General features: G+C 40.4%; 1 protein-coding gene across 6 annotated transcripts in view; it reads right to left on the reverse strand.

Annotated features, from left to right (window-relative positions):
- Positions 1-878: 878 nt before the first annotated feature.
- Positions 879-24,998, reverse strand: part of ntm (neurotrimin) — a 419,652-nt gene continuing 395,532 nt past the window's right edge. For 3 of the 6 annotated variants that reach the window (XM_071461184.1, XM_071461183.1, XM_071461188.1), the window contains 5 exons: positions 12,728-12,856; positions 11,242-11,362; positions 10,739-10,890; positions 8,873-8,908; positions 879-6,162 (listed from right to left, as the gene is read on the reverse strand). In XM_071461184.1, the coding sequence (XP_071317285.1) occupies positions 6,062-6,162; positions 8,873-8,908; positions 10,739-10,890; positions 11,242-11,362; positions 12,728-12,856 (539 nt within the window). In that variant the 3' untranslated portion in view covers positions 879-6,061. The remainder of the gene's footprint in view (positions 6,163-8,872; positions 8,909-10,738; positions 10,891-11,241; positions 11,363-12,727; positions 12,857-24,998) is intronic. The other 3 variants (XM_071461187.1, XM_071461186.1, XM_071461185.1) reach the window with 2 other exon arrangements.

Consider the following 24,998-nt stretch of genomic DNA (forward strand, 5'->3'; position numbering starts at 1 on the left):
TTGGCGCCATACAAATAAAACTGAATTGAATTAATAAGCTGCTGGACAGATGACCTATAGGGACGTTTTCCAGAGGAGAGGACATTTCTGCTAGCTCTAATTTTTGGGACACCTTCCTTTAATATAAAGCAAAGAAAACTCTTATTTTTCTAACAGCATCTTGCATTCTCAGGTTTCTGGTGTATGGAGAAATACTCAGCTGCAGAGAGCAGATGTTTGCATGAATTAAATATTTGTTGAGGCTGAAGTAGAGCGGCAGGGTATCAACTGCAAAACCCCTTTTTTTCTGTCCCTACTTAAAAAATGCAATAAAAAGCACAAACCTGAAATAGGGTACATATCACGAACACGCCTTACATTATTTAATGTACTTCGTTGCTCCAGGTCATCAGCATCAATGCCATGGACAACTCACATTAGAAACCACAGATTCTTGTTACATGTATCTTCCATACAGCAGATGGATGAGAATAGGAAATGGGTTTTTGGATGCAGCTAGTGTGCAATTAACATTCATTGTGGGGAAAGAGAAAAGATTCATTGAGTTATTGCAGACCTCCTGCTGTTTTGTACATAACTGATGTACAAGAATCTTGAAAACAAAGTGTTGAGGCTGAATACACTGGTGTCACTTGGAGAACTGTGGTTAGCCATCGTTGGTAGCGGACAGACCACAATGAGCTCAGGTCAAGGTCAGAACGTCTGAGGGATAAGGGAATCAATAGGTTTGCCTTGTTACTGGATAGGTGCCAGTATAGGGAACTGTTTGTGCACCTTGTAAAAGTCTGTTGGCAAAACACCTGATGTGTTCTTCTGGATTCATTTGCTCTGAACATCCCACTGACAATGAATAAAAACACCACAAATGTATCAAAACATGATCTTAAGATACAACATTTTATTATCAGTCTTAAATATGAGCACACACTTTTCATCAAGAAAATACATAAGAACCAACAATCCTTTACAATGCAGGGAGTCTCCCTCCACTTGTGAACAATCCAGTTGAAGAGAGCTCTGTGAACTTGTAGCCAGGCAAAGGACAGAATTTTATTCATGTGAATCATCCAAAATAAATCTCATCGGGTCATGAGACTACTTCATGCGTCTGCTATGATAATAATCCCCCTGGCAGCCGAGACAAAGGTTTGATTTCTCATGTCTAACTAAAGTCCACATCCACAAATGATCCTTTCCAGACTGCAATGCAACTTACACAAATGTCACAACACCTAAAATTAATATTACTATCTGATAGGTGCAACACAAACTCAGTCATTTTTCTTAAATGGTATCAAATTTTCTTCAAAGACTGCTCTCTCGCCTTGCACACATAGAGACAAAGAAAAGATTTACCCAGCTTTCTTTTTTTTCTTACTTTTTTTTTTTTTTTTTTTCCAAATCAGCCCATGTTCCAACTGGACCCATGTTTGCTTGGGCTGTGAGAAAGAGTGAGCCCTGCAATCCCTGTGCAGTCTTCAAACAGAGAGTGGAATTGGTCATATCAACATAAATATGCAGCACTACTGCCAAAATATAAGCCTTCATGGGCTGTGATTCAGAATTGGCTGACTGGAGTCAGACTGAAACAGGAAAATTTATGTGTATTCAGGCCTTTTCAGTGCAGTTTCTGAGCTGAACTTTGCGAGTGAATCAGGAATATTTTACCAGTGTGTTTCTGAGATTCTCTCCCTGGGTTTGCTGGGCTTCATCATTATAAGTTTGGCTTGAATGGGACTTACAGTGTGTCTTGCATATCCTTTTTTGAAAGTCAAGCTTGGTGGGAATTTGGAGCATTTGCATTTGCTCTAATAAGACAGCACAGAGGCTGACTTTTTTAATGCTGTGCAGAAAGAAACAGTAGTACAACAGCTTACTGTTTGTCTGAGAAAGGATGAATTGTTTTCACTTAGAGGAGCTGATTATTTTCCTCTGAAATATGTGTGTTATCTGCTGCTGTGTTTTTCTTTGCCTGACCATGATGCATGTTACATGCCGCTGCTGGAAGCATCAAACATGGGGAGAAACAATCAGTGTTCTATTGTTAACTGTATTTAACTCCTGAAGAGCCTGGCTGCATAACCAGGATTTATAATTTACAATGCAGGATGAGTCCAGCTAACAACAGGGCAATATAAGGACAAACTGAGGGCTTATTATTGTTTTCTCATCTAAAAGAGCATTATCATAGCACATAGCAGTGCTGTGCAACATAAAACAATACAATACAGTCTCACTAAATGTAATGTGATTGTGTTTATTTAACTGCTCTGCCAGCTTGTCTAACCTTGAGGCGGCCAGAGCCCATAATGCATTGACAACACTTATGCTAAGTAATACAAAAGGAAATCCAAATCAAGAAGCAGCCAGTGTAGGATTTCTCTGCTCTTTATACACGTCTGGAACAGCAGGTAATTCAAGAGAACAGAGAAATGAAGATGACACTTGTCTTTTGTCTGCGCACGGCTCAGACCAAGGCCTAAACCTTAGGAAATGTGATCTAGTGGGATTTGACAGTGACAGCTTTCAATCTCCACTGAAAAGGCAGAATACCACTTCGTCAGATCGTAGACCAGACGGCTCTTTGTCTCTCTTCAGCTTCCTCAGCTCAGTCTGCAACACTGTCTGTGACCACAGATCTCATCACAGTTGATAAACAATACTGTTGTTTGGTACTGATGGTTAGCGGGGTTCCTCTTAATGATGCATCTAAAATCTGGATATTAATGTGCTGCCATAGTGACAATATGGCATTGTTATTACCGAGTGGATTATTAGGTGAAGTCAGCTATACCACCAACTCCACACCTCTGGTTATACATGGAAACAAAAAAACAAAAAAACAAAAAACAAACATTAATTGTCATTTAATCTAGAAATGCCTAATGTGTTACATTTTGCATTTTTGTATAAATCTGTCTTTGCTCTAAAGGTAAGCACTTCCATGGGTCTGTCCTCAGTAATAGTGTGCTTGGCTTGAAAAATTATATTTTATTGCATCTGAAATGACATAAAAAAAAAGTCACAATTATCAAGGACAAAGCAATAAACTGCATAAACATTCAGCTGTCTGTGCTGTCCTTTCAGAAGCCTGTTGAGCTCTGCGATACGCCTACTCACTAATACAGCTGTGGGGTACAGTATCACATGGGTTTCTGTGAATGTGCATCGCTCACACCCACTTTTTACAATGTGTGCTTGGCTGTTCTACAAATGAAGAAATGTAGGCAGAAATATAGGTGTGTGTGTGTGTGCGCGTGTGTGTGTGTTAATTAATATGTCTTGATTAACTATTAAGAAGGGCGTTTTTCACCTTCAGCTCTTTTTCAGCCTTTCAAGTGAACTCAGAGTGACACGGCTGTGATTGTTTGTGGGACCACTGACAGCTGCTACTTCACCACAAACCCATTTGAGGAGGGATCCAGCACAGACCTCCGTGGGAGGTGATCTTAAATGTGGTTAATCTTGTGGTAAAATGACTCTGCAAAATAAATGCCAGATCAGTTGTGCCATCCTTCAAGCCAAGACGGGAATAATTACCGTGTAATTTCCAAACATCACTGTGCTGGAGATGAATAATAGTCTGCAGTGTCTGTCTCTCTCTCTCTCTCTCTCTTCTTTTGTCTTGTGTGTGAAAGCAAATGGTGATTAGCCTGTCAGATTCAGCTGATGATTACCCTGATCAATTTCAATAATGGCCCTATCTGTTTCATGCCTTTTTTATTAAGCTATCGGCTCTTTTTACACATCAGGGAGCACAAACATTGTTATCCCCAAGAGTCATAAAGAAAAAACCGAGGCGCACACGGGCGATGGACTAAGACCTCACCTGAGCTGAGGCAATCCAGGGAAAAAAAGAAAAAAGAAATAAAAAGATCTGAATTTGAACAGAGGAGAGATCACTGGTTCTGTCTCGCTCCTTTCCTGTCAGGTCCTGCTCAGTGTCAGCTGAGCTTCTACTCATTTAAAAAAACCATACAGTGTGTGAAAACACACTCAATCAGAGCTGTTAGATCATAAGAAGTGCATCATTGCCTGACCACGACACAGACACACACCAATTTGTTTTAATTCACTGTTCCTGACTGATGTTGTTTTAATGGGTTCCTACATATGTTTTAGTGCTGCACGCAGTCCGATGATGGGCAGTGCAGCTCAGTCAGTAGATGGCTGTGTTTGAGCTACACTGACAAACACAGAATGATGCATTTTGCAAGAGATTCACCATGTTTAAAAAAAACGCCTTTCAGCATTACAAAACCAGCAGCCTAATGCCAAATCTTGCTTTTCTTATTGTTGTCGCTCAGCTCTTTTCCACTGCTGGGTTGAACCTGAGTGCAGTCTGGCAGATGGTGTGAAATCACTTGCCAACACAACAGATACTTATTACTGGCTTTAATTCTTGCTGCTGTGCTGTGAGAGGTTACTGATTGTTGCATAAAATCGCTCACAACAAAATAAGGTAACAGGTCTGTTGTTTGCTTACAGCCTGTGATGCTCTGTCTGCACTGATATTTCTCCATAATAAGACCCAGAGATATGGTTTTCTTGTTCTCTCATATATCCTGTCTTTTCTGATAATGCAAGCTATATATCAAGTGATAAAAAGCAGTTGTAGCCTTTTTGCTCAGACCTCTGATCAATCTCCGTTATTGCAATTGGCTCGTGTGCTGTACAGTGAGCCTGCAGCTCTTTTTCTTTTCAATACAAGCTGAAAACATCATGTTCAGGTGTCATGAACCACATAACGTACATTTTGGTCAATGATTTTAGATTTTTTTTTTTCTTCCAAATTACCCCCATATGAAAACACAGCATATTAACCCTCTTGTTTGTGAAAAGACAGTACTATGGAAGTGTTCATGTCTTTTGTTTGGTATTGAGACGAGGAAACAGAAATCTGTGATGTGAAGTGGTGTACAAACGTCTAAAGTCTTTGGGTTACTGGTGTCTAACTACATGCACAAAGTGTTTATTTTATGTTAACATGATCTTACTGAGTTTTCTCTAACCTTGCACTGCTGGTTTGGAACATGAACAGGAACATTTTCTCAAATAACTGTCGTGTAGAAATTGCATGATGTTCAAACAAGTAGAAATGCATTCATAAATTTGCATTACTTAAGTCAGACACTGACTCCACACATGTGGAGTAAACTCTCGCTCCATTTTAACTACTTAATTATAACATAATTATTCTTGACACCATTATTGTGTACAACTGTACTGGTAAAGAAAAAAATACAACAAAGACATTAAACTAGGATATTTGTCCTAAATAATTACAACATTATATTTTCCCTTGTCAAAACATTTAAAACTAAACATAACTGAAAAAAATAAAAATAAAAATAAAATTAAAAGATTAGCATATCACTATAATGCTGGGAATAAAAATACATGAAGGTCAAAAACAATTCTGCTTTCAACAACCAGACTGCATGATAATTATTATACATTAAAATATGATAATACCAGGCTTTCAGCCTCAGGGTAACCTAAATTCCTTCTGCTTCACTGTCTCAGTTTGACTTTGAGGTATTTAACATTCACCTCTCATACGTGCCGTAAATTTGCCTTTTCCTGGAGTTGAGATGAATATGCAATGCAGTTAAAAATTAAGACAAATCCATCTGAATAAGAGACACCTCATTTTAAAAAATCCTTTTTTTTCCCGAGACACATATGTAAAAAGAGACAATCTAGAATAATATAATTTAGAGAGAAAAATATCTAACACAACTCAGTTAAAGTGTGAAACATCTGTTACATCCTCAAAAAGTAAAACTCAAAAAAACAAAAAACAAATAAACAGAAAATTTTGTTATGTACTTATCTAGTGTATCAACATCATTACGTAGCTTGGTACCTCATGCACTCATCATCAGTTTATGGTTCTGGTTCAAAACAAAAAAAACACAAACACACACACACACACACACACACACAAACACACACACACACACACACATGCACACACGCGCGCACGCATACACACACACACACACACACACACCCGCGCACACACACAAACAATACTCATGTTCAAATCCATTCCTCTTCAAAACCTGAGCAGGAATGGCAGAAACACTATGAAGAGGAGGCAGGTGTGTGAGTGCACTCCCATTGCGCCACCGCTACCGTCCTGAACTGCTCTCGGTCCTGAAGGAGGGAGAGAGGAGGGAGAGAAGAAACACCTGTGTAAGTTCCTTCACCGGTGATTGTTTTTTTCCTCTGTGTTAGCACCACTGGGGGTAAATTATCAAATTAACTTCCTGTCTGCTGATAACAATTCATTGGCTTAATACCCCTCCAGCATCTGTGATTACTGTGACTTGAAGAGTGCAAACGATGTAGTTTTGTTTGCATGAGAAGACAAGGTGACTGCTTCACACTGTATTGCCTACATGCAAAGCAGTGTACATAATTAGTGATTAAAGTGGAGTCACTGATTACAGTTTATGTTATGAATGATTGGGGACTGGGATGTATGGATTACAAGGTCTTATTAGTGACATGAGATTATATGACCCAATTATTAGCTGTTTTCCTTACTTTCATTCCTGCTCTGCAGCTGTGAAGCCAGCTTCTCTGCTTCCACAGACTTCAATACATAGAATACATATTTCCTCTTTGATAGAACTAAGTAGCACTATGTTCCATGAATTACTGAATTTCTTCATTAAGCAACCCTGTCTACCTAAAATTATGTTTAGGCCTGTACTAATTGGCAGCAGCATATATGTTTTGAGGCAAACCTAATAATGAAAAAAAAGTTCACTTTAAATGAGCACACAGGTAAAATTGTGTGTGTTGTTATGTGTGTTTTAATGTGTATTGCCATGTTTAGATATTCACACCATTTGCTAAAGGTTATTCAAAGATTGTGGTCTTGATTTAATAATGAAAAAGTTGACGCTGATTTGAACCACACAAGACAGGACTAGCCAACTTTATTGACATTTAACGAAAACCAGGGCAGACCCAGTGGACATTTTTTTAACGACGGTTTAGCTTTTAATTAGCTCTTAGAGTTGTTTATTTATATTGTATTTTGTCAAGGCGCTTGGAGTTGCATCCTGTTTATGAAGTGCTATATAAATAACGTTTATTATTATTATTATTACTATTATTATATTGTTAATCAAATCATGATTTTTCCTTAACCTTAACCAAAGGACTTATAGTATATACACTTAACCACAGACGGGAGTCAGGATGAGAACCCAAGTGTCTAGCGTCCTGTACATTATAGTGTACGCCAACCATCCACCACAAAGAGAGACTACATTGGTGATATGGAGTACCTCAAGGTTCTCCCCTAGGTCCTCCTTTGTTTTCAATCTATGTCCCTAACATATATATATTGATGACATCATTATTAGAGTTTATCATATGCAGCCAAATCTGCCTCTATTTGTAAAATAGTTTATTTCAGATACAGATGTCGTAATCTGGTTTTCCACCAGTCTGATTTAGTCTTGCAGATTGGAGAGTTGGAACAGTTGTTGGAAACACAGCTTCTCTGTGTGTTGCCCTTTAGAATCCCTTCAGGAAGTTCAGAGGAGCCAGAAATGTTTTAACGCAGATACAATTAAACTCTCTGCGTTTATGTATCCAATAAAACTGATTCACCTGAACAACCTTTATACATTAAAACACACACACTGTAGACACACACTGTTCTTAGATTTAACAAAAAATGTAAGCCAGAATTTCAGTATCTTATATTAAATTCAAGCTTTATTCTTTATTTTTAATGGCCCCTGTAGTATTCTGGTATTACTAAGTGCTACAGTGTGTGCACAGCTTTTAAGAACACATTAAATTCATAAGAATCTACTAGTACAATATAATACAATTGTATGATGCAACAGTGAAAACATAATATTTTCATCATGCTCTTTTCAGGGATGAGGCAAGTTCCATCTAAATGGATACATTGTATGAGGATTGAGGACGAATTTTAAACTTTTTACTTTGAAGCTTGTCACACAATGACTACTCATTTCCCTTGGATTTCCATGAGTTCACCAGTTTCCTTTGGGGCATCTATCCAATTACCCTGCCACAGTGGATTATCCCTAATCCTGCATATGGCTAATTAGAATAATGACGTTCACTCATAGTCAAAATCAAGGCCATTAATACAGTTCTGTGTTGTTAATGGAGTGAGTTTGCTTACAAGATGCTGCAACCAGAACTCGCAAGGACACATTAAATGACAAGATGGGAAAGGTGTTTATCTGTATCACCACATGTTTAACAGCTGGTTCTAAAAACATTGACAGGAATCATCTACACCAGGAATCTACAATCTACAGTCACTATTTGCAGACACAAGAAGCATTTCAGCCAGCAGTGAGTTTTTGCAGCTCTCTTGGTGTTTGCTTTCACTATTTCACATTTTCTGCGTGGGGTGTACAGTTGAAATACAATCACAGCAAGTGTAACAGTCACATAAGCACAAATGGAAAATAGAATGTGATAAATACTTACATGGGAAAAAGAGCATGCAAAAATCAAAATGAAGCCAATGTCACACAGAGAGGCAGTTAGGTTTGCAGAGGACAAAGATGAAACATGGTTAGTGCAACGGTGCCACATTGACCATTTTCACAAAGATACAGAGATCGCCATCCAACAAAGGAACAAAGAGTCACTAAAACAGCACAGTTTTGATAGGATCAAAGAGGCCAAGGAATGATTTGTCTGTTCTTGTCAAACACAGAAGAAACACAAAACTATAACTCCAGTGACACAGGAGCCTGACTTCCTGTTTGTGAAAATGGCAATGGTCGTCATGTCCCAGCATGCAGTTAATGCTTTCAATCCACAACAGCTGAAGTGCATGCTGGTGCAGAATACTAACCTTGCAATAGCGTTGAGCTAGTGGGTTCAATTACCACTACACCGGGGAACAAATGAAACAGAGCAACATATTGGAAACAGAACAGCAACACATCATTGACAACACTTGTGAAAAGCATGAAAGGTGTGCTGCTGAGTGGACTTTAAATTGTAGCTGCGCAGTTACTGAAGAGGTCAAACTGATAATAGTCCCAACAGCCATTCATCGAATTACAGGAGGTGTCAAAAGTCCACTTTAAAGGTGTAACACTGCAGTAGTTTAATTCTCACGACCACTCAGTGCTGATAATCTGCAAGATTTAATATTTCCGTGACACCTTTGGTGACGTGGTTATTTCTTTGTTCTGAGAGCAGGCCCTGGGAACAGCGCTGTCATGTGATGCCAGGGGTGGAAGTGATGAGTTACATTTTCCCTCGTTTGTAACAAAGTCGTTTTTGTGTGTGTGTCTGTGTGTGTGTGTGTGTGTGTGTGCATGTGTGTGTTTTCTCCGCTCCCAGTCTAGATATACTAGATGTTTGAAATGTTTAAGTTCAATGACGGAGTGACGGGGGGAGCGAGGGGTGTGTTCACTCCTGGACAAGCAGTTTGCGAACAGCACAAAAATGCACGATAATGATTGGGATTAGCATAACCTCAGTTTAGGTAAAAAAAAAAACGAAAAAAAAAACTTGATCTTCCTTAATGAATCACTGATTTGATACACCACTTGGAGACAATGCTGTAGGACCAAAGTCAAACACACCAGTGATGTTGGTGTTACCAACCGGTGCGTGCTGAAGGCTACATGCTAAAATGCTAAAGTGACCCCAGCTGTGACTTTTATGTTCACTCAGGATCCTCTGCCTGAGTTATCAAAGGAACTGGATACTGGACTCACAGGTGGCACCCTTTCACTTGAATGAAAATTGCTCACCTGATGCATGACCCACAACATTTTCTAGCTTCCAGGTTTACTTCTGCATCGCTAGACCCAGTGCACTTGTGCATTAGTGTTTCTCCTGCTGGCCCCACCTGTGTGTTCCTGCTGGGCCCTTAGATTTACACTGGGATGATGTCGTGAAAATACAACTCACTTCTCTAGACTCTGGGAAAGTTTTACACATATAAACCCTCCATGGGCTAAAAGGTCATAGTATAGAGAGTTGGAGGTTTCCTGTCACAGTTTTACTGACATCTCTTTATAACGGTGCTCTGTGGGGAAAATGTTTTTGTTGCAATACTGTGAATGGCCACTGGAACAAATTAGCAGCAACCCTGAGTCTCAGTGCTGTGTCCAGCTCTCCTAATACATCAGTGTGATCCCCTCAGTGAGATGTGCACAACCTCTGCTTCACTGTGACTGCAGAGCTCGTGCAGCTCAGTGTCTGGAAACTGTGAGGAGCGCAGTGAGAGGGAGAGGCTCCGTGGACGGCTTTTATGTTGCATTGAGAATGAACGAGCGCAGAAGTTAAACCTAGAGCTGATTGTGGACTTTGCAGTGCTCAAGACTCACACAATGACATTCAGGCAAGTGAGTGCAACAACAAATGGTTGTTGTAACTCACTGTTCAGGGGATGATATCAACAACTACTGCACTGATTAGCAACAAAGTGTTTTCTTTGTGTGGTAAACTGTGTGAAAGAAACTGAGCAGGCTTTCTTTTTGTCCTAATATGTGTTTGTGTGGCTGCAGAACTTTATCTAAACAGGTGAGTGTCTGAAAGGGGCTAAAAACCTTTTTTTCCACTACTACGAAAAAAAGGTTTAACTGTGAATTTCACAGAATATATTAACACAATTGAAACCATCAGGTACATTAAACACCACTAAATTATTATTATTCACTTCAGTCTCTGCAGTATAAATGTAACAGATTCCTGTACTCACCATACAGAAGGAAGCTTGTGTTTGAGCTCCCAAGTTTGTTGATGGCAACGCAGGTGTAGTTGCCATAATCTCCGTCAGACACGTTAAAAAATGTCAATTTAGACAGCGATCCAGTATTCACAATCTCCAGGCCATCAAAGCCATTGACGATCCTAGACAGGAGGAAAAACAAATGCATGGAAGCATTTAGGATGTTGATTATGTTTTTGGTTTGTTTGTTTTGCTTGTCTATTTTTATCCTAAGTCCCTCGGCTTCATACTTCATATTTACTTCATAAATTACAGAGCACAATAATAATAATTTAATTAATAATAATAAAAATATGCAATTTTGCAGTAATCTTATAATCTTAATGCCTGTGTGACTGGCAGCTGATCAATAACCATCAGTAACTGTGAAAGCTGATCAGTAAGCGCACACACACACACACACACACACACACACACACACACACACACACACACACTTCTTCCACTTAAAATGCAAGTGTAAAACCCATTACCTTCTGTCGTCTTTATACCATTCAAAATCTGCCTCAGGCACTGCATCGGCCTCACACTCCAGCACTCCCCTTTGGCCCAGAGTCACTCCAACATCTCTGCCCTCTGACACAGTTGGAGCATCTACACACAGGAGCACTGTGATCAGGACTACAAGGCAACACGAGTCGAGGATATCAAGAGTGGGGTCACAGCATCTCTCTCCTCCTCTGCCACAGTTTCCAGTTCAGAGCTGGGATCGACACCATGACCGCAAGTGAACAGGAATTATGAACTAAGTATGATATTTATTCCACTGGTGAAACGGCACAATGTCGGGACATGATGAGTGGGAATTAACTGTTTTGATTTTCATGTGATACAATCCATTCTCCTTCGATGCTGCAATCGATTAAACAGATTATTTTCCCTGAAATGTAGGTTGACCCACGAACGCGGTTATGTGCCTTGAAAACTGGCATTTAATGCAAAAAAAAAATCTAACTGTGTAGCTCTATATGTTAAGGCTACACTTATTTTCATGTCAATCCACCAATTATTTCCTTCATATAATGAATGGACAATAGAATGAATATAAAAATATGAACTATTGGAAAATCACAGTTTTCTAAATGTAATATCTTCAAAACGTCTTGTTTTAATCCAACCATCAGCCAAAAGTCAAAGGTTTTCAGTTTTCTGTCAAAGCAGCAGCATATCATCACAGCTGAGAAGCTTTAAATAGGTTCAGCTTTGGCTCTAATATATACTTTAAATTATTAGATATAAACCTGATACCTAGTTTTTTCTTTTCTGTATGTTACAGCTATTCTCTGTCTGCATTTAGAGTTTCTTGATGAGTGCTTGTCTGACTGATTGTAAACTTGGCAGGTGTGTTGCTGAGGATCTGAGGAAGTGCAGAGTCGAGTGTGAAGTTAACAAAGTCAAACATGGCTTTTCCACCCGTTACTAGACAGTGACCACACATGAGCACAGATGAAGAACCCATTTCTTTGCATTAGGTTCTGTTCAAATTAAAATCAGCAGCTCAGTAACAGCATTGTTTCCTTTCTAGAATTAAACATTCAAGTATCCAACACTAATAATAGGCTTATTAGTAGGGTTGCAGCTTTTTTGATACATTTTTGTGTTGAATAATCTTTTTAATTAATTAACTGATTAGTCACGGCTGATTAGTGGTAGAAACGAGTAAAACAATTCCATAACACAGTCCAATATGAAATCTTCAAATTGCCTGTTTTTGTCTGAGCAACTGTCGCACACTCATCTGTGCTTGGTTTACAAGAAGAGCAAGAAAGGTTCATCTCTGAGTAGCTGGAACCTGGAAATATTCGACACTTGCATTAAAATGATTCAAATAATAATACGACAATAAAAAAAAAAAAACAACATATATATTTTATGCATAGAATTCTGTTAAACAGACTAATCATTTCAGCACTATTTTCTAGTGTATAATGTCTGTGTTGAATTCTGCAGCAGACTCACAGTTGACGGTGATGTCCACAGTCTGAACATCTGTGTCAATATCGTTGACAGCTGTGCATTCGTACGTCCCTGCTCTCTGTCTGGAGATAGATGGGATTTCCAGGTACTCATCGTCTGACGCCAGGTCCCCTGTGAAAGATCACACGCACAAAGTGGGAGAAAGCGGAGATGGTCATTCAGAGTTAATGCGCTGAGTCAACAGCTGTGGCCTCGATTGATATTTTCACACTCCGTGTCCCCGTGAGGCCGCTGGGAGAGTCGCCAGCATCACCACTGGTGCATGATGAAGAAGGAGGGAAGCTGTCGTTTATGGACATTTGAATTTCTGGGTTTGTTTTTGAACTGTGATGCGCTGTAGTAAAATTATTCTGGCATTTGAGAAGAAAAGAAAATATATTTTGGGATGAAGCAAACAAAGGGAGAAGCTCTAACGCTCAAACAGAAATCAAAGATCTGAGTTCATCAGCAACATCGGTGACAGATCCTGTAAAGTCTTGTACCAACCTGATCTGGTATGACGGGCAAAATTCACACAGCTACATATGTGTCAAAAATTACACGAGTAAAAGTTATGACACGTGCCCAATTCTGACTCCTTCTCCCATGCTCCTCTCGTGTTTCTTTCAACACTTACAAAGCCCCGGTTCATGAGCTTACTGACATTTTTCGGAGGTTGTTACAACACTTGGTGATTAGTGCTTTGTTCAGCCCCCGCTCATTATCACTCGTCTGTCAGAACTTTCATACCGTCCTGTTTTTTGTGTCTCTCAAGCCTGCAAGCGCACCAGGACTACAACAGAGATATGAGAACATGAATGGGGAGAAAATGCCAGCCCTGCTACTTTCTGTTGTATCAATCTGACACGCTTGACAGAGGCACTTAATACAGCTCTCAACATAAAGAACAAAAGACATAATTGACTTCAAGCCTCCTCCCAAGATGTCGGTAGGTGACAGTAATAAATTGCAAATGGATTCACTTTGCTGGGAAGGTTGTTATGGAGACGGGTCCTCACTGACGCACCAATCACTTGACGAGGAGCGTGAGCAGGACTCGTACAGGTGTGTAGGTTCCACTCTGTTCCACTTGTGCGCCTCTTGTTCCTTTTCTGCTTGGCTTTCTCTCGGAAGAGGATACGTCTCGCCAATAGAGACCGCAGTGTCAGTTAAAGCCACGCTTGCAATCCTCAGAGGACAAGGCTGTCAGCTGACGCACAGCGTCAAAGTACGTACGTAGCGCCTCAGCTTCATGGCAGGCAGCAGCATCAGCAGCTTCGCCATAATTTATGGAGAAACAAATAAATACAAAAACTGACAAAAGCTGTAATAAAGCTATAAGACTCCTCCCTCACGTCTAGTAATGTTGTGTCTAATATGTTTGGGTGGCACATGAAACTTATCGAGCCTCTGCTATTAACAACAAACATGACAGCATATAAAGCTGGGAATAAAATAATTACTGAGGCTTGTGTCTGCCTGCACACTGCACACATTACTACACCTTCTTCTATGACACTACTCCCAAGGATTTCTTTGATCAGTAGGTGACCTCAGTGTTAATTTCAAGACCCGAGAAGTTAACTCCTTGTCAACACAAACCGGCTGAACAGCCCAGGGCACTGGGGCGGCTGTGGCTCGGGAGGTAGAGCAGGTTGTCCTCTAATCAGCAGGTCGGTGGTTCAGTTCCAGCTCTGACACATGTTGTCTGTGTGTCAAAGTGTCCTTAAGCAAGATACTGAATCTTAAATTACCTGTGATGGCTGTCTGAATGGCTGAATGTGGCTTGTAGTGTAAAGCTCAGCGTAAAGTGGTCAATAATGCAATCCATTACTGTATGTAAGGAGTATCACCACTTGGAGTGATGACAGAGAGACAAATGATGTTGACTGTTTTTTGTTGAAGGCAAAGAGTTGAACACTATTCATAAAGAAAGTGGTAAAATATGTGAAAAAAAGTGGGTTCAATCTGTTCATTGAAGAGTTGCCAGATGTAATGAAAGATGCACAGTTTGCAATAAATTGTGGCTCAACTTTCAGGGAAACGAGTGGTGTGTGTGATGAGGCTAATTCAGATATGAGGAATATTAATGTACCGCTGGATATGACCATCCAAAGGCCAGTGATGGATCCTGATGCTTGCAACACACCTGCTTGTCAAGCAAGGCCACCGTTTTGCTGTGTTTGATCCTCATCAATAGAAAAGTTAGGGTCACAAGGATGCAGAGACACGCAGCGCAGACACCTGTGTGAGCGCTGTGAGAACCTTGCCAAACAACTGCTTCCTTGTCACCACATGATTCAAGCCATGTAGTCTGAGATTAGAGGAGTCAAGGTGAGAATCACAGGTAACATGATGCAACATGGTGAAGTGCCAGCCAGCGGGGAGGACTCCTGTTAAAAATAACGGTGCTAACAGACACCAACAAGAAGGCAGGCCACCTAAGAAGCGATGTGTTGAAAGGTGAATACATGAAAACTGCTACATGAACGTGTGACTAAAAAGATGGTGTGCCTTAGCGAACTGTGAGGTGCAGGCAAGAGGGCAAGTGAATTGCAAGAAACACACCAAGTGCAGAGTGTATGAACGCATCAGGTGGCAATGATACCGATATGAACGCAGATATTGAAAGAACCAATGTAAGCCTGATCCCTTTTACATACAAGCTGCTGAGTGCTGTGACAAGAGAAAGACCTTGTTTAGAGATGGGCGTCAGAGATGAGAATCCAAAGCAGCTGCAATCTGTGGAAATGTCAGCTATGGGAAGAGACTGAAATAAAATCAATTCAGGGTGATGACAATTGTTCCTTTTGAGCTTTATCTTTGTCATTTCAGGAATTGGAAATAGACGCATGAAAAAGCACCAGGGAAAATGTTGATCATCTTGCAGCAGAACTCCACAAATACTCATGAGCAGGGCAGTCCTCTATTCCAGACCATTTAAACACTTCAGACTAAAGTCTGCGCAGCTGCTAAACCTTCTGCAGGTTGACCCATACACATACATACATACAGACAGACAGACAGACAGATTCATGCCCCATGTGTTCATCATCATTTATTGTCATTTTGATATCATGATATGTATAAGGCAAATATGTACATTGGCCCTGAGAGCTCAACACATTTAAGAAAAACACATGTAAACAGACATGAAACAAACAATTTCAGAAAACATCATCAATTTGACAACACGTGCTGCATATACAACACAATGGAAGAGTTTCATACATGATACAAGACATTATATAATACATGATGCTCACTTGTTAAATGCTCTTAACCTCAAAAGTCACAAATCATTGAATAACAAGTGTCTCCCTGCCAGGGTCATCACGTTTTTGGTAAAGTACCCTAATGATTCGCAGTTCCACTGCCATGTGCGCAAACAAAGTCAGCATAAATAAGTTGTGGATGAAGAGCTTCAACCATGTGTGCTTCAACAAAGATGCAATAAATATGCTCCTGATACAGCATTTCAAGTAGAATGGCACTCAGTAGAGTGCATACCTTCATGAAGGCCAAAAACTCCTACATCTGCATCAAACTGTGCAATGTCATAGATCTCATCACCATAAATGTGTCAGATTTTTTACATCAAGATCCAAATATTATTTCCTGAGAAAAAGGCAACAATGTTGGAAAATGCCCTCTGTAAAGGAAAGTGATAAAAAAAAACAAAAAAAAAAAAAATCCTGGATTTGTCTATTACACTGGATCTGCACCAGAATTTAATGGGTTCTTCCAGATGAAAACACCTTGGTGAAGGATTCTACCCAAACAAACGGATATTCTTGAGTCCAAGTGAATGTTTATGCCAGATGCTATTAAATTCCCTAATATGCTACGATGTATCACAAGACCATGAGGTCATTGTGACCTTGACCTTTGACCACCAAAATCTAATCAGTTCATCCTTGAGTTGAATTAGAAGAAATTCCCCCAAGGTGCTTCTGGGATATTGCATTCACGAGGGTGGGGCGTATGTACAGATGCACAGGCAGACAACCCAAACACGTACTGCCTCTGGCCCATGGCTGTTGACGAAATCGAGGCATAAAACAAAAGGGCAGGGAAGTTGACAGGAAGTTGAATTGTGTCACTGAAGATTTCCTTAAAATAATAAAGAGCGGCCCTGAGTGTGTCTGCTGCTGTTGACATAGACTTCTTTTCAGGAACCAAGTTGTAAGATGAGCACACACTCTACAGTTGGTCCAGATGACAGTGCAATTGCTGATAAAGTACTTATTTGCATGTATGTGATTTTGTGGGAAGAAATGCAGTTCAGGTCAAGCTGAGGCTTTGACCAAAATATGGATCTGTCATCCGAGTGATAGACATCTTCTCCAGGGGAAAGTGCCTGGTGAGAGTGTTGCTAACAACGTATCCCCTGAGCTAGAATGTCAGAACACTCTATTTCCATGCACATTCCCTTTATCAGACTCAAACCTTTGAGAAAGGGAGGCCAGAACTGTGTGTGTACCATCCAATCTGTTACATGTGACAAGCTCTTTGGCAGGAAATGAGGTGAGGATAAATGATGAGAATGAAACTGACACAAAAACTGAGCTTCAGTCTATCTATCTATCTATCTATCTATCTATCTATCTATCTATCTATCTATCTATCTATCTATCTAATAGAAGAAAATGATCCAATTAAACTGTTGTCATTTTGATGAAGACTACAGATTTCTCAGGCCTAACAAAAGAGCACCTCCATTTTGGCAATCAGCGCCAAGATTTGTTTGCAATGATACAGCAGCTTGGCATTCCTGTATGGTTCTGTCTATTTAGCTCTGCTTATTTGCGATGGCCTGAAATGTTGAATGAGTGAAGTGGATGGCCTTTCTTAGGCACAAAACTTTATTCAATTATTAAAGCACAATACAGTGCCTGCAGCCAGAATGTTTGACTTCTCAAGGCAATGGTTTTTTAAAAGATGTTCTACGAAGCCTTGCAGCACCAATAGGCGAGATCACAGATTACTTTTACTGCATCAAGTTTCAGATGCGTGGCTCACCCTACATGCATGCATTATTTTGGAGGTTACAAAAGTAGACAAAGAGGCGAAGGCTGTACGATTGTGTGATGCCCCATGCTGAATGTGTGATCCAGAACTACTGGAATTAATTGATGTGCAGTAATTACCATGCAAAGTCTTGTGATAAGATGAATGCAAAGAACAAGAATGTAGCAAGCAGACCAGGCTTTGCTGTAGATTTAAGGGACAAAATGATACTAGCTGTTGAACAAGCCAGAAAATGACCTAGTTGCTATGACAGAACTTTCAGAAAGCAAATTCTCAGCTTACAACAAATATGATTGGTCGATCCAGCAAAATCCTGGTCTGCTGCACTGCAGAGATGGACATTCAGTTTGTTGTTGATGCAAATTCATGTGCAGTGGTGGAAAGGAACTAACTCAAGTACAATTCTGAGGTACTTCACCTGAGTATTTCCATTTCATGGTACTTTTTACATCCACTCCACTACATTTCAAGGGGGGGGGGGGGCTGTACTCTCTACTGCACTAGTTATTTTAAGATGAAGATTTACACAATGAATAATATAACAAGCTTTTAAAAGACAACACACTGGTGAAGGTTAAACCAGTGGTTTCCAACCTTTTTGGCTTCTGACGAAGCAAAAAAGATGCTGCTCTCTACAAGTTGTTAACAGCTCCACCAAATCATGATTCTCCCTCTCAACTTCTCACATGGTTACATTTCAATAAATGTTTAAATGATCCATTATCTGACCAAAAATCAAAGATTAGAGAAAACGTCTAAAAACTGAAAACTGATTTGTGTATCCGAGCTTTGTTTTGTTCTTCTTTTCTTCTCCCATTAATTCTCTGATGACCCCTCAGATTTATGTGGTGTCTCTGTGTGTAAAACTGTATATAAAGTAGTTCAAACTAGCTCCACCTCCAGCAGCAACAACAGTATCATGCTGCTGACACCCTGATGCTTCAGGATTAATCATCTAATGATGTCATATATAATATTATATCTATCAAAGGGATCAAAGCAGTACTTTAACACAAACTGCACTTTGCTGCAAATATGTATGTACTTTTACAGAAGAAGTATTTTTCATGCATGACTGTCATGGGATACTTTTACATTGCTGTGTTCGTACTTTTACTGAAGTAAAGGATCTGAATGTGGTCACATGTAGTGTATATTATTCCAATGGATGGAAATCCCTTTCTTCTGAGTCTTCTTGTAAATTCTTGTAAAATTTCAGTGCAAGAATGCTGTTACAAATTATCCGCCGTACCACTTGGACACTGTTCACGTGGAGCTCAGCTCATAGGAAGTAGGGGACATCCTGTCAGAATGGGCGTCCCCTGATTCAACTTAAATGGCTACACGAAAGTAAAGCCAGAAGACAAGAGCAGTTACTTGCTTGCTATGATCTTTAAATGAGGAACATACACCATTGCTAACACCACTTCCAGTATGGACCTGTCTGCCTGGATCATCACATTGGCTCATGATAGGTCAACATCCATAACCTGATGTGTATGGCCACCTTGTGACAGACTGTCATTATCAGTCACCAATTACATAAATTCAGAGATCAATGCAGATGACTGCATTTCCTGCTTTAACCACATTAAACTGTATTTTCTGTGCCAATTTTGGTTAAAGACTCTTTAATTGAATTCACTGATTTATGACTTTAAATGATTTAACGTTCATCTATTGTTGTAGCACATCCACAGGAAATATTTAGTTAAATAAGGTGGTTAAAGCAGGGAAGTCAGTAAATCAGTCTGCATTGTTGTATGAATGAATGTGTGTGACTTTTACAGTATCTGCTGTCCACAGCTGCTTTATACTGTATGAAAAGCTTCTGTGTCAGTTCATTAAATCCCTGCAGCATCTGAAGGCAGCGGGGCTGATGTGTTGTTAAATCTGCAGCTTCTGAAAAGTGCTGCACCAGAGCGCGGTGCTGTTACGCACGGCTGTTCACTGGGTTCGCCTTCATTAAATCACAGGCTGCAGTATAACCATGCAGACCTCTACACACATAACACCGGTCAGTTATGACTTGATGTTCTGCATTGTTGTGAAGGAGACGGTTACCAGCTCATCGTTTTCCAGCTTTCTTTTCAGCCAAAGTAGCACCTCATAGTTTAGCAATAAAACACAGCACAACGCTAATGCTGTTGTGTAACATTATTATTCATCTATGGGACCATGTACGAGGTGAGATACATTAGAATTATTGTTATTACAGCATCACTCAGATATAATCACATAAATGGTTTTACCAAATCATTATTATACTAACTACCTGACTCTTCACGTCTGTGCAGCCATAAGAGCCGCACACAGGTATATGAACACACACACGCTTGTGTGTTAGGAGTCACATATGCACACGTGGCTGAGTTCCGGAAAGCCAGTGCCTCACAGGCGGAAAACTTGGTTGTGTTTAGTAATGGTGGCAGTTCTTGTTACAGGTAGTTTAAATCAGCTCATTTTATTTTTCCTTGCATCAGTCGCCTCCACTAACCCACTGATGACTGATTTCATACGTTCTCGTCTGCTTTAGGTTGAGGTATCCTGAATGAATGTGTTTCCTGAAGTGGTTAATGTGTGGAGCCTTACTAACTTATTGACTGATCTGTCTTGCAAAAGACATCGTGATCAGAATAAGAAATCCAGAATAAATAAAGCTGAACTATCTTACTAACTAACTTAACTAATGATACTATATCTGTATCAGATTAACATCTTTCTAGCCTCTTTCTAACCAACCTCATCATTTGTTTTTTTTTCCTGGAGCCCCTCCGCTGTAAGTCATGACCTCCCTGTCAAGCCTACAACCTATCATCTTTATGTCGTTGTCTTTCACTGCACACAGTTCTCCTTCACCAGCATCCACAGTCTCGTCTGGCTCAGCGTCACGGGTTCACAGCCTTTGAATGAAGTGTTTGAGCCAGTGAAAGGGTTTTGGCCAAAATACCCTGCATTAAAGATAAAGTGATGAATCATTATTATCTTGTCAGCCTGTCCTCTTGTGGCAGCACTGCTGAGCCTCTGCATGTGCTGCTGCTGTCATTTCGACCAGCAGTCTCCCAACTGTGTGAACGGAGCCAAAGAAAACAGCAAGTGCCATGTGCCAAAGAAGAAAGTTTCTCTTTCTGTGTACTAGAGAGAGAACAAATGTTGTCTCAGCAGAAACAAAGAGTTCACAGGACACTTTAGTAACCACTACACAGCACCACCAAGCTCTGAAAAATACACAAAGAACTCCTCATTATAGAATTCTTCCATTTTAATGGGAATGTGTTCACAAAGAACAACAAAATGTACAACAGCTGGACTGCTGGTATTTTCAGATTTCTTCAGGTTTCCCACCTGGGGGCAAAGTATTTTTCTTAGCTCCACAAGTGAGCTGCCCCTCTAATCTCTGAGTCTTTGTTAAAGACAACTGCTTGTTTGTGAGCAAGTCATTAGTGAGATAGTACTGTGTCCTGCACTGCCATCAAAGTCACATGGCAGGACGTTGGGGAGACCACACAAGGCAAGGTGGTCAGGAGAAGAATGCAGAGGGAGCCGGGGAGTCTCAGGAGAGGCTGGCAGCAGAATATCTACCCTTTCTGTGTCCCTGAAATTTCATCCTCAAACTCATGGGCAAAGAATAAAATGGCATAGAAAATGAAAAGAGAGGAAGACATTTGTGTGCAGGGCAAGGGGAACAACTTTGGAGAGGAAAAAAACTGAGGAGAGCAGATGGTTGAGGGATATTGGCATTTAAGGAGAAGGAGCAAGGGGATGCGGTGAGGTAGGATTTAAATTGATGAATCCAAATACGGGGGAGGGAAAGAAATAAAAGCAGAATAGCAGATATGAACTGTTAACAGAAAAAAAAAACCACACACAACCACACAAAGAGAAAGAGAGAGAGCAGGAGTGGGAGTGGAGGCGCTGTTACCACTGTTGTCTTGAGGGAAAGGTAGTCAGAGTGAAATGTGTTGAAGAAGAAGCGACACAGCTTTTGTTACTCAGACGCCTCTGCCCCACAACCACACACACAGACACACACACTAATACAGACACACAACACAAACAAAAAACACCGTCCTGTACCTACTGTCATTTCTATTCAGACATGTGGAACAAGACGATGCAAACACAACAAGACACAAAGGAAGTGACAAAGACAAACAAAGATAAATTGTAGTATATCAGTACAAAAAAACAAAAAAACTATACACTATTATCATATTTGCAACAAAAACACAAATAAAACTAAATTGCAAAAAAATATCATGCAAATACCCAGATGAAACATTTATAAAGAAGAGAACCTGATTATTACACAAACAAGACACAAACTAAAATGAACAAATGAAGCTTAGTGTAAGTTCAATCAGAACCACTTCCATTCACAATTCTCTCATTTTCTCCCTCTCTCACCTCTCTCTTTGTAATCAGCTGATTTCAGGTGTTCGCCAACCAATCAGATCTCACCATGATCTCAAGATCTCAACGAGCCAATCACGCTGTCCCTGTCAAACCTTTAAATCTTTTCTCCCCTCTGCACCCTCCTGCACACCGAGCTCATCATCACTCCTCATCACATCCAGATCTTCCGCTTCTCCTCTTCCCATCAGCAGGACCAAGACTCTCACATCGCTCACTTTTCCTCTCATTTTGCATATGGAAATAAAAGTTTATTCATTAACACAAAAGGAGTCTCCTGATTGAACTGTCATCTAAACCCTGAGCTTTCTTGCCTTCCTTGATGCAAAGTCAACAATTACATCTTGGTAACCAAACTGCCCAGCAATTGTATGCAAGGTCACTAAGGTGTTCCTGTGACAGTGCGAACCTCAGGTAGGATTTGATGAGCCTCAGCTTTGAAAAGCTCCTCTCTGCTTCACTGGAAGAGTAAAACTAATTCCAGAAATTCTTATACATTTTTGAGAGCCCCCTTTTGTGTGTGAATTTCAGCAGCTGGAGCAGGGTCATGGCCTTCAATGGCAGGTCAGACGGGTTCTTCACTTCCTGTGCAAGCTCCCTGTCATCCGTGCGAGTGGTCCCAGTCTCACAAAAGACCTCACATTGTTCAGTCAACGCTTCGTTTGAGAGACTTTGGAAGGTTGACAGCACTTCAAACTTCTCTCCCACATTTCCCAATGTGGAAAATCTTTCCTGGAGGGGCTGAGGTTGCAGCATCAACAACGACACTGTAAAATGACACCTCCACCTTCTCAAGGGCATCACTCAAAGGCTCATCAAACGATTCATATGAAAAGCGCTGCTTTGTGGCCTCAGCCTGTTTTATTGTGGGATGGCCTCTACAGTCATCACCTCACAAATATCCTTTGTGTGGAGTGTGTGTGCGTGGTGGTTGCAGAATGTCTTCGTTTTCATTTTGGCAACCATGTCTGACACCTTTCACTGCGGTCGTCTATGTCTTGACTGAATCTGAGCACGACGCAGAGACATGAAAAATGTTTTAACCATTTAAGCATCTGCATGTGGCCACAGTGGCATTTTAGTGACATTTTCTGTCAAAAACAAATCAGAAATCATTTATAATGAAAAGAAATCCAACATTCGACGAGCCTGCAAACTTTTTACACACATGCCAGCTGCAGCCTCTCAGTGACGCAGCTGCTACGCACACACAACAGAAAAGCTGTTTTCCTGTCATCAGTGGTGTGTGCAGGTGAGAGGTACAGTTGGTGTAAGATGTCAAAATAGCCTGTGGCATTGACAGAACTTTTAGCAGCGTCAGCCACAGCCAGACCCAGCGTCTATTCACTGTCCTCTGCAGTTAGCTCCTCTGATGTTTTGAGATTCACCCATGGACCCCAAAAAAAAAACCCAGAAAAGGTTTGTTTATGTGGGGCTCCTCCTTAAGTGATAGATTTCTAATCAGCTGACAGCTCTCCACTGTGGCCGACATCTGGAGTGTAATCTAGCATGATTTTGCCAGCTTGGTGTCACTCACTGGTGGTCATGGTAGCTGGTGTGACGCGAGGTCCCTTTTTGGACACGATTAGGGTGCTTTTTCATGCCTGGATCAAATTGTGCTATCTGTTCAACCTCTTTGAGGAAATTGCCATTTGATGGAGAGTGCAGTGTTCTGTGTGTCCCCTTAGGGTCACATTTCTAATTGCAAGAGACTCTTCCCATTTTACCCTCTTGTCTCCACAAGTGCCATCTCATGCTCACCAATTGTTTGCCCTTTTTCGATCCTCATTGCCAGTTATCTCTGTGTTTTCTGGACTGACTTTGTGAAGTCAGCAAAGACCCTGCCACAGGGTGCTCTGAAAGATTTCAGAGGTGCCCCAGAAGAGTCGAACACCCTGAGTACATTTATTGCACAACTAAATATACATTATACACAATTTATCAAACCTTGAGAATAGGTCCACACAACCTCCTTTAACATTAGGCATAAGACAATCCAAAAGACTCACATTGTATCACAAAAGATACAAAATATCAGCATTATATATACAGTCTGAGACCACTTTCCGGAAGTCATGTCAGACCTTTGGACCCCATAGCTAAATCCACCACTGTCAGACACACATTGAGAAAGAAAAAATTATTTAAAAGCTGTCCAGAAAGGCAAATGTTGGAGAGCAGCTGATTGCTGCAGCTTGAGTTGTAAACTGTGCCTCTGCTGCTGCCACTGTGAAAGGGAAATATATAGATAGTTACTTTTCCACTGATTATTAGCCTTCGGCATATGGAATTTCTTAACGTGCCAGGCCTCCTTTGATGCATCATCCTCTTTGAAGGAAACAAACATAAAAGGGGTGAGCGGAAAAAGAATCATAGAAATACAGTACCTCAGGGTTCTACATATTACCAGGATGCAGTAAGGCAGCTTTACTTCTATTGAATGGGTTTGCCAGTGAAGAGAATCTGTTGTGACAGTACGGTGTAGATTTGACCCGTCAATAGCGTGCATATTTGAACATACAATAAAATATGAAAACCATGGCTGCTACTAATCTCTCAGGCCACAAGTCCTTTTGTATCTCAGTTATGCTATAGCAGAAGCAGCTGTGGAGCATCTGTAAGAAGGAAACAGTATTTGATGAACATTTTAAAGGACACTCTTTTGACTATTGAAAAAAAAAAGAAAAAAAAAAAGATGTGTTTACAACCCAATCCAATTATTTGATTTTAGTAAAGTATAACAGAAGATTCACTGATACCTTCACTGATATCTTCTGTTATTAAAAACAACTACGGAAATTTGTATTTGCATTGATTGTATTTTCAAACA

This window comes from Trachinotus anak, unplaced genomic scaffold, assembly GCF_046630095.1.
Source record: "Trachinotus anak isolate AG129_WGS33_773 ecotype Australia unplaced genomic scaffold, CSIRO_AGI_Tana_v1 ptg000024l, whole genome shotgun sequence".
Taxonomy (NCBI): Eukaryota; Metazoa; Chordata; class Actinopteri; order Carangiformes; family Carangidae; genus Trachinotus; species Trachinotus anak.